The sequence below is a fragment of the Propithecus coquereli genome, unplaced genomic scaffold (assembly GCF_000956105.1).
Source record: "Propithecus coquereli isolate 6110/MARCELLA unplaced genomic scaffold, Pcoq_1.0 Scaffold195, whole genome shotgun sequence".
In the NCBI taxonomy this organism is placed as follows: domain Eukaryota; kingdom Metazoa; phylum Chordata; class Mammalia; order Primates; family Indriidae; genus Propithecus; species Propithecus coquereli.
The window spans coordinates 1,808,675-1,819,877 of NW_012144411.1; the positions used below are offsets into that span (position 1 = coordinate 1,808,675).

General features: G+C 34.0%; 1 protein-coding gene across 5 annotated transcripts in view; it reads left to right on the top strand.

Annotated features, from left to right (window-relative positions):
• Positions 1 to 11,203, top strand: part of LARP1B (La ribonucleoprotein domain family, member 1B) — a 54,729-nt gene that overhangs the window by 29,591 nt on the left and 13,935 nt on the right. For 2 of the 5 annotated variants that reach the window (XM_012643303.1, XM_012643301.1), the window contains exons 9-10: positions 3,257 to 3,431; positions 3,962 to 4,953. In XM_012643303.1, the coding sequence (XP_012498757.1) occupies positions 3,257 to 3,431; positions 3,962 to 3,981 (195 nt within the window). In that variant the 3' untranslated portion in view covers positions 3,982 to 4,953. Of the gene's footprint in view, positions 1 to 3,256; positions 4,954 to 9,208; positions 9,382 to 11,203 lie in introns of those variants that run through there. The other 3 variants (XM_012643299.1, XM_012643300.1, XM_012643302.1) reach the window with 2 other exon arrangements.

Consider the following 11,203-nt stretch of genomic DNA (forward strand, 5'->3'; position numbering starts at 1 on the left):
GGGATCTCGCTCTTGCTCAGGCTGGTCTCGAACTGCTGAGCTCAAACAATCCGCCCGCCTCGGCCTCCCAGAGTGCTGGGATTACAGGCGTGGGCCACCGCGCCCGGCCTCAAACCTTATTTTCTGAATGGATTGAAATTGTGGTTTCTCAAAATTTGTGCTTCTTTCTTTTTATCTGCAGGTCTTTGCACATGCAAGTCGTTCTCTAGCAGGCACTAAAGATACAACATCTGTACAATGCTGTATTCCAGCATTGGTAGTTATTAATAATAATAGGGCTATATCATTAGAAGGATCAAAACTAATAGGTAAAACCTCATATATTGAAAAATATTCTTATACATAGTAACTCATTTCTTAGGAGACCAGGATTAACAAGGCTTGGTTTTAATAAAGTTATGTGTAGCTCTGTATTGTCTAGGTCTTTACCTTAATTTTGTGCATGGTATAGTTTCTGTATGATCCTTTTAAGGCCTGAATGATGAATCCTTTACTTTCTGTTCTATTTTATTTTTAAATTTATTTTTTTTCTAAATAGGGAATAAATTCTGTAAAATTTAAAATTCTCAGAGGGTACATAGTGAAAAATTTTCTTTCCATTTTTCACCATCAGTGAATCAGTTACCGTCCTTGGTTGCAATTTGTGTTACTTTTTTCATGTATATTCCTCCTGAGATAGTTTATATAAGCAAATACTAGGATAGTATACTACATACAGTGTTATGCCCCTTCCTCTTTAAAAATTTTTTTATGAAAAGCATATCCTAAAAGCTCCTTCAATAGCTGTACATAAAGAACTTTTGAATTTTCATCCTACAAGTTTTTCTTTAAATGTTTTCTTTTAAATTGAGGCATAATTTATACACTGTATATTATAGATCATTAGATTACAGATGATGAATTTTTTCTTATGCATACACGTATCTAACTGCCATCCAGATCAAGATATAGAACATTTCAATACCCCAGCAAGCTTCCTTCTGAACCTTCCTAGTCAGTACCACTGCTTTCCCCAAGGGTAATTGCATTTCAGAGGTTTCTCAAATATTTTTGAGCTTCACATAAATGGAGTTATGTGTTATATACTCTTTTATATCTGACTTTTTTCCTGACATCATTTCTGTGAGAATTATCCATGATGTTGGTGTGTAGTAGTTGTTTATTTTCTATCTTAGGGTAGCATTCCATTGAATAAATATAACACAATTTATTTTTCCGTGCTCCTACTGATAGACATGGTTGGATTTTTTTTCCAGTTTGGGTCTGTGATGCTGCTAGGAACATATTATTGCACATATTTTAGGGTGGACATGATAACCATTTATTTTCCTGTGAAATTGGTGGGTAACAGGATATATATGCTTAGCTTTTATAGATACTGCTAAACATTTTTCTAAAGTATTGAACCAATTAAAACTACCACTATTAAGATTTTGACTTGCTCCATATTCTAGCCAACATTGACAATCTTTCTTCACTAGTTTATTTTGAAAAATATAAACACACAGAAAAGTTTCAAGTTGTATTTTTGGTTTTTTAGATTCATGTGTAGATAACACACTGTAAAATACAGTGATCTTAGGTATTTAGTGTGAGTTTTAAAAATTACTTTTCAAATAAGCCCCAACCCAAGGAAGATATATAGAATATTTCCATTATTCTAAAAACTTCTTCATATGGCCCTTTCCAGCCAATTCTAGTTACCTTCTCCAACCACCTTTCTGATTCCGATACTATAGATTAGTTTTACCTGTTTTGGGCATTTGTGTAAATAAATAGATTTCTTCTGCCTCTGATTTCTTTTTGTTTCTAAAGTTTTTGAAATTCATCCATGTTATTGCGTGATGTAGATGCTGGGCATACTGTTGGCCACTGGGGTGTCATTGCTTCTTGGTCCTTTAGTGGATAAAAAGAGGAAAATATGTCAGGAAAAATATATAGATACCACTAATTTAAATCCATCACCATAGGATTCTTCCGTTTTTCTCTATTTCATACTCCCTTCTCAAAGGAGTTCCTTTTAATAGAAATTCTAATCCTAATTTTAAAATAATGTCAAATTATGGAAAATATAACTTGATTAAGTACTGTACAAATATTAAGGGCATACAAATGTAATGTTCTTAAAGTAATACATATATAGCATGTTCTCCAACTAAAATATAGTGTTTTAATTTTTATAAGTTAATATAAGTATGCATGTTGAATTCTCATATGTATTTTATATTTATCCTAATTCCTAAAAAGTGATTACTCCCGAATTTCTGTTAGAAGTTAAAAAGCTTTAATTTTAATTTTAGTTTTTGGGACATGATTTTCGCTCTGTCACTTAGAGTGGAGTGCAGTGGCACAATCACAGCTCACTGCGACCTCCAACTCCTGGGCTCATGAGGTCCTCCTCACTTAGCCTCCTGAGTAGCTAGGACTACAGGTGTGCGCTACCACGCCTGGCTAATTTTTAAATTTTTTGTAGAGATGGATCTTGCTATGTCGCTCAGGTTGGTCTTGAACTCCTGGCCTCAAGTGATCCTCTTGCCTCAGCTTCCCAAAGTGCTGAGATTACAGGCGTGAGTCACCACACCTGGCTTCATTTTGAAGACATATTTGGTCTAGTTTTATTTTATCCTTAAGTTACAGCACATTATTAGTGGGAGGTACCATAGCCTAATTGCTAAGACTTTTAGTTGTAGACAAATAATGAGTGGTTTGAATCCTGGTGTTGTCTCATTAGATCTGTGATTTTTTATTAAGTTTATCTCTTTGAGCCTCAGTTTTCTCATCTGTAATATAGGGGTAGTAACTCTCTTTGGAGGTATTGTTAGGAATTATTGTGCCTATAGTATTTATTGTTCAATAGTGGTAGTTATTACAATAATAACAAAATGCCTAAATTTTATTTGGTGATATTTTAAGGGAAGACAAAAGGAAATATGAAAAAGTTGACAATAAAGCTTAATTGATAGTAAAAGTCACTTCTAGTTGATGTAGTAATCTTTAAATGACTATTCTAATTTTGAAAATATAATCATCTGCAAATTAAATTGGTGGGAAATCAGGATATTTGTTACTTTACAGAGGCAAATGACTTTAAAAATTGTGCTTTGTAAGTAGTTAATTCATGGATATTTTTAGAACCATTAACTACAAATCAGTCTGCCGATTTCAGATTTTCTAATTTTTAGATTATTAGAAGTAATAGAACATGCAGTGAAAACTTTTTGAATGAAAGTTCTAATAGCTCAATTTCTATTGATAGGCACTGAAAGATAGCACAGAAGTAGAAATCGTGGATGAGAAAATGAGAAAAAAGATAGAACCAGAAAAATGGCCAATTCCAGGTCCTCCTCCACGTAATGTGCCACAAACGGACTTCTCTCAACTGATTGATTGTCCAGAGTTTGTACCAGGCCAAGCCTTTTATTCACATCCAGGTAACAGCTTTTCTTCTAGGACAAACAACCTAACAATAGGCTATTTGGTCCAATTTGTCTATCCTTTTATAGTTTGTTTAGATTCAGCAGGAAAATTTATGATAAATAAATGACTTGATGCTCCAAATTCTATTCATATTGCCTCCCACACAGAGCTATAAGTTGACGCTCTCTTATGTTTCTTGTTCTTAAATTATATGTGTACTCTGTCATTTATGGTGTTTCTACCTATCTTCTTTTAATTTTACTAAATGGCTATAAATATATTATGCCAGTTTTCCCCTTGTAAAATTGTATTAGTCTAAAAGTCTTCTACTTAAGAGTGGGCTTCCTTTAATTTTGTTACCAATGTGCTTCAACTTTGTCTTGAAAAGATAAGATGACCTACATTGTAAAGCAGAATTGGGGTTCTCTTTAATCTGGTTGTGTTTAGAATTTCCAAAATCTGCTTTAATGTTAAGATTTTTTTTCCTGGATCATTTTTAAGACATTCCCTCTTGGGAAAAAATGTGTGCTTAAACTTTTTTCAGTCAGGGTGATGATCTACTGATGCTCTTGGATGTCATTTGATCGGAATATGCAGTGGAATAGGTGACTCACTGAAATGGCATTATAAATATTGGAACAAATCGTGCTGCAGAAATGAAAGTGACCAGACTGTCTTCTGTGCAAGAATGTCTACTCTAACTCCTTGTGGAGGAGGTTGGGCCAACGCTACCATGGAGATAACCACCTTTGTGATGACGATGAGAGACAGACCAGAGGACTGCTATTGTTTTTATAGGAGCTGCCCATTTCTGTGTAATTGGCCTGGGATGCATGGGCTACTTTTATTCACGGTGGGAAAGTTAATTATTATTATTCTGGAAATACTGCAAGAGTCTGTCTTTTGTTTCCAGGCTTATGTACTTGTGTCCAGATCAATAAAGCAGAAAAGAGAGGATTGAGTAGCATTTCCCAGATTGTTAAGTACTTTGCTATTTGATTTGTCCTTCAATACAGTGTACGTTGCATAACTTACGTGTTGTCATAATGTTTCCCATGGACTATAAGATTTATTAATGTGGACACGTAAAGGGTAAGAAATTTAAGAAATGAACGTGGGTATTTTTTTCTTTTACTCTTCGAAATGTATTTTTGATACATCAATATGGGAGACCTTTCCATCAATAAAGCATTGATGATGGACAGTCTCACAAATATTTTTATCTCATGTTTGTCAGCCCTCTTGCTTCTATCCCAGCAACCAACTTGGGCAGGTGTTTTAAAAGTTGAAGAAAAGTGATGTTGTTTTTGTTTTTTATTTTAAAGATATAATAGTTGATTGTATAAGTTAGATTTATTTATTGTATAAACTTGGGTCCAAGATGATACTTTTTAGCCAGCTAATGAACAGGCATTAAGTTGAATAAAATAGAAAATACCTTTTCTACAGGATAGTTAAGATAGGTCATTCAAGTTGGTAATCCCTGTCCATTAACCACTTACGCATTATTAATAAAATTATAAGAATAAAATCATATCTTGTACATTTCTGTGTTTTTTAATATATACTCAGCTGCATACCCATACATATTGCCTGAAACAAGTCAGTGTATATTGAAATGTCATAACTTTTAGATTCTTTCGATTATACACTAGAAATTAGATGGTTAATAAATAAAAATTGAATGTACTTAGAATTATACTTATTCACACTAGATCAAAGGAATAAATATGTAAATCATCTTTTCTCATGAATTCTCAAATTTCTGACCTTAATTCCCTTGCGATAAGAAGGCATAGTTTCCTAAAGTCAGTGGAGATACTACTGTACATCACCAAAAATTTGAAGTGGAGGTCAGCTGTGGTGGCCTTATGGATATAATCCCAGCACTTTGGGAGGCCAGGTGGGAGGATTGCTTGAGGCCAGGAGTTTGAGACCAGCCTGGACAACATAGCAAGACCCTTTCTCTGTAAAAAAAATAAAACAATGATTAGCTGGGTTTGGTAGCATGTACCTGTAATCCCAGCTACTCGGGAAGCTGAGATGGGAGGATTACTTGAGCCCAGGAGTTCAGGGTTGCAGTGAGCTATGATCACACCACTGCACTGCACCCTGGGTGACAGAGTTAGACCCTGTCTCCTAAAAAAAAAATTTGAAGTAGACATAAGGGATAGGAAGCATACACTGTCTTTATATGTACCCTTGGGTAGGGAAAAGTAGTGAAACTTTTATTAGTGTCATTTTAATCTCAAACTAGAAAACCTTAAAATTTAAAAATTACCCTTAATGTATACTTTTTGAGGGATTTGTATGGTAAAATATTTTAAGGTAATTGGTCCTCTTCATCAAAGAAATTAAAATTCCTATTTTTTCCTCTGGAGGTTGAACTTTCTAACATGGGTTGACATTTGCACTCAGCATAAGACCTTTATACACCACAAAATGTTGATTATGGGAATGGTAGGGTTACTTTTGAAACAGGCATTTTGCAGTGCTATGGATATGGTACTGTAGTATCAACTCTTAAAATATTTAATTCATCAGAATTGAGAAGTTAGATCCCTTACCATCTTGATTTTTTGTTTTTGGCTTTTAAAAAATGTGTGATGAGACGATCTAATGGTTATTGAATAAACTGTGGAGACTTCCTTTGAAAATTTTATATGCAGAAATATTCTTGAAAGCGCCACACATAAAATATGTAATCCTTTTTAAAGAAACCCGATTACCCAGAGCTGTGATTCTCACAAAGTGGTAGAAAAAGTTATGCTAGATATGTATACAGTGGTTTATCTTTGGAGGGTCGAGTAGATAATTTTCACTTAATAAAACTAGCAAAGAGACAAATTTTCTATGTTCTCACAAATTATAACTTGTTAAAATATGTATCTAAATTTTTTTTGGTCTAAATTTAATGTCAGATAATCCAAATCGTTTATACTCATTTGGTCTTGGAAGATTAAGGGCTTCGTATTACCCATAATTTTTTTTTACATATTTATAGTTTGAAATCTTTTCATTGTAAATGAAAGTACAGGTGCAGAAAACCATACAGAGCATATGTACAGCTTGATTACTATAAGGTTAACATTTTTAAAAGTCTTATTATAAGACTATTTTAAATTTTCTTACCCAAATTCTTTAGTGTTTTAATTTTATTCCATTTCTAAGCACATGTGTTGTGAATATAGTGAAACACTTTATGGTAGAAGCATAATTCAATTTAAAGACATTTAGAGTTGACTATGTAATAAACTATTAGCTGGACACAGTGGTGCATACCTGTAGTCCCTAGGCCCAGCTACTCAGGAGGCTGAGGCAGGAGGATCACTTGAGCCCGGGAATTTGAGACCAGACTAGATAACATACAGAGAGCTGTCTGTATAAAAACAAAAGTATTTAGTGGGTATTAAAAGATTAAATTTCTGTATTAAAAATGGTAGCTACTGCCTTTTTCCTCCATCGTGCTAGGGGCTATTCTAAGCATTTTTTATTTCTTTTTTGAGACAGTCTCGCTCTTTCACCCTGGGCTAGAGTGCAGTAGTGTCATCATAGCTCACTGCAACCTCAAACTCCTGGGCTCAAGCGATCCTCCTGCGTCAGCCTCTCAAGTGGCTGGGACTACAGGCGCGTACCACCATGCCTGGCTTATTTGAGATTGGGTCTCACTCTTGCTTGGCTCGGTCTCACTCTTGCTTGGCTGGTCTCGAACTCCTGAGCTGAAGCAATCCTCCCGCTTCGGCCTCCCAGAGTGCTAGGATTACAGGCATCAGCCACCACACCCAGCCTGTTCTTACCATTTTTACATGAACTATGCATAGTAATTAATTTTCATAATAGTTGTAATAAGGAACTGAGTCAATCCCTAAACAGTTACTGGATAGTAGTTCTTAGTCTACTTTTGAAGCTTTACTCATTATATGAACTATAGATCAGAAAATAGGGTTCTCTGGAGTTAATGTTTTTCCCATTCCTGTAACTTTAGACTATCAGTGTTAAAATCAAATGGTCTAGATCCTGTATTTCACTTTTACTACTTTTGTGAATGAATTGGTGATACATGTACTGTTAATTAAGAAAGTTGTAGAGTAGCAGTGTGCAGTAGAAATATGTGAGCCATATGTATAATTCTAAAAATTTTAGTATTAAAGTTATAAAACAGATGAAATTTTTTTTTTGAAAGGAAAGAGGCTTTTATTTGTTATGCAATTATCTAGTTACCCTGTGGAAAAAAAGATGAAATTAATATTAATATTTTAAATAGATATTTTAATTTAACTCAGTATATCCAAGTGTTACTACAACATATGCTCAATGTAAAAATTTATGGCACAGTTTTCTAGGGGAGCTGGGTACCAGGTCTTTGAAGTCTGATCTGTGTTTTACACTTGCCCTGAGCATGTTTCAGGACTAGCCACATTTCATGTGCTCTGTAACTTCATACAGCTAGTGCCTACTGTATTGAACAGCACAATTCTAAAGTTTTTTCTGTTATGAAACAATATACCTCTTTTGAAAGTAACCAGATTACTATCTGGTTGAATCCTTGTTGGATCCATATGTCAGATAATAAATACTAAAGCCATCCAATTCTAGCATGTAAATGAAAGCAAAATGTTGAAGGAACACTTCTTAAACCCATTCTTGAAAAGTGCCTTTCTTTTAGTAAATAAAAAGATTGTTGGTATCAGTTTATTTCAACTTTCTGCGTATAACATTCAACTTTGCAATATTTTCAATGAATTGACTTTGAGGAGTAAATGATTAGAATTTTACAGTATACATTTCAAAAAAAGTATTGCATATATTTGAGGTTTACAACATGTTACACTATGTAGTTTTTAAAAACCTCTTTTGTCCAAATCAAGTCCATATTGCATCTTTTTCTAATTTATTTATATTTTTGTAGAGATGGGGATCTCGCTATGTTGCTCAGGCTGGTCTTGAACTCCTGGGCTCAAGTGATCTTGCCTTGGTCCCCAAAGTGCTGGGATGACAAGTGTGAACTACAAGACTCGGCCCCATATTGCATCTTCAGACCTGAAGATGAATATAACTTAAAACATTGAAATATTCCTTGATTTAAAAATTCATAAGGGGAACAAATTTGATTTTATAGAATATATAATTATTTTGATTAAAATTAAGCCTGTAGAAGTGATACTGTAGAGGAAGCCTTTTTAAATTCCAGCTTTAAACGCTTTAAATGTTATTGCCAGGGCTGCGTACTTTAGTGATATAACATTTTACTCTTTACAGTATTCAGTATGAGCAAAGTAGTAATGCATTATGCATGTAGACAAACCTTTTTAAGCAAAGGAAATGTAAAAAGTAGGAGTAATGGCTACTTTAGTTTAAATCCTATTAGAACAATGAGACTAATTTTACCTTGAATAAAATGTGCATTTAGCTTAACCATGGCTTAATAGCAATTGAGATTCCATAATTCCGTTACAATTTACAGATTTTAACCTAAGATTTTGCAGAGAACTTGTCTCTTAAATAATTGTACTGTCATAATTAAGAAGTGACTCACATTGATATTCTTGAAGTTTTAATGAATGTGATGGTCTTTGTAAGGATTGGTGACATGTCTTTTATTCAGTATCTTCACTTTGGAGTAAATCTTACAAGCTCTTCAGGTTTGAAAATTACTGGGAAGGTTATAATTGAGATTGATTATTATGTTTTTGTGAAAAGAAAGATCAAACCCAAGTTGAGGAAAAAATGAAATGTATTTTATAAGAAAAACCATTATCATTTTAACTGTAGAACTAATTTAAAATTTTAGAGTCTGCCCCAAATTCTCCAAGAATTGGAAGCCCATTGACCCCAAAGAAAAATAGTGAAACAAGTAATCTTCAAGCAATGTCTAGAGGTTTATCTACTAGTTTGCCTGACTTGGACTCAGAACCTTGGATTGAAGTAAAAAAGAGACATCGTCCAGCCCCAGTGAAATTGAAGGTAAGTGAAGTGTGGTATACCTGGGTGGAGTGTAAGGTCAGCGCATTTTCTATTTGTTGGGTAATTATGTAAAATTTGGAAAAGTTTTAAAAATTGGTATTGTTGTTCTTCAGTAGAAACTTTATGGGTTACTCTATGAGGAAGATAAGTTATACTGTATCAATTTTTAAAGTTTATCTTTTATTTCTGAACATGATTTAAGAATTTTTGACTTGGTCTTTTTACTTGTGACTAAACCTGAATAATAATTCAGTTTCTAAAAAGGTGAAAAAAATCTAAATTTTGAAATTATACTCTTGTTAATTATTTACAAGGTTCTTGGGGCATATATTAGGTTTTATATATATGTTTAGTTGATTTAATGGACAGAAGGAAAAGAAAAGAGAATTCACTTCTTGGGAGGTACACAAGGGAGTGAGATGGTTATAAAAAAGGCAATAGGATAATCTTGTGGTGGAACTGCTGTATTTTTGACTGGTGGTAGATGCACAAACTTACATATGCGATAGAATTGCTTTGATCTCGGTCGCAAGTGAGTACAAGTAAAACTGGGGAAGTGTAAGATTGATTTATATCGATGTCAATGTCCTGTTTGTGATATTGTACTATAGTTTTGCAAGATGTTAACATTGGAGGGATCAGGATACGTGAAATCTACAACTGTATGTGAATGTATAATTACTGCAAGAAGTTTACTAAAAATAAACTTGGAAAGAGTGCCACTCAAATGATTCAAATATTGAAAGTAAACTCTATATAAGGAAAAGGTAACTAAAAATATTGGGCCTCGGTGTGGGAAGGATGAAGAATAATATAATTTTGAAGACCTTTATGAACAGGGCTCTTTATCTCTAAGATCAAACCATAAAGAAAGAAAGCATGAAGAATTTAAGAGTGGTTCTCCACTGGAGAGGACGAGGAATAAATTGAGATTTTTGCCTCCTCAGGAATCATTTGGCAATGTGGAGAGAGACATTTTTGGTTGTTACAACTGGAAGAGTGCTACTGTAGGTATCTAGTGGGTGGAGGCCAGGGATGCTGGCCATCCTGCAGTGCACAGGACAACCCTCCCTTCCCTCAAACACAACAAAGAATTATCAGATCTAAAAAGTCAAGTAGTGCTGAGTTTGAGAAACCTTGATCAAAGACAACTTGCTAATAGCAATGACAGTTGGACATAGCATACTTAAGTGTTACCACATGAGGTTTCTTTCCCCTCAGGATGTATTTTAAAAGCCTAAAATGCCTTTTTCAAAAACAAGACTTTCTAAAGATCCTAAATAATTTTTACGATTTTTGTCTTTGTACACCTGGTTAACTAAAGAGAATAGTGTCTTAGAATCAATGACAAAAATTTGTAACATATCCTTTCTGAGATTTACCTTTTCACTTCCACATTTAAAATCTCCGTATTTCAACATAGCTTTTTCAGTGCTATGTAAAAGAATAATTCATCTTAAAATTGATGCTATCTTCAATTTGATGAAATAAAGCTTTTGGAAGGGTAAGTATTGCAAAAGGATTGTACTGTGGAGGGCCAGAAAATTGATGATGCTGTCTGGTTTTAAAAGTTTAATGAGAACTGCATGGAGCCTAGGACCTTTCAGTTTTGTGGCCAAAGAATGGCGGTACATCTGAAACACGCAGTGTTTTGATGCTACAGAATGAGGATCTGGCCAGAGTGGGTATAGAAATCTTGGTTGGATACCATTTTTCTGCAGAATTCTAAAAGCAATTTTCTGTTGTCTTCTTAGTTTTAGTTTTTCTCTTGTGAAATTCAGTCCCTGCAGATTCTTAGTATCAAGTGCCTTTTTTTTTTTTT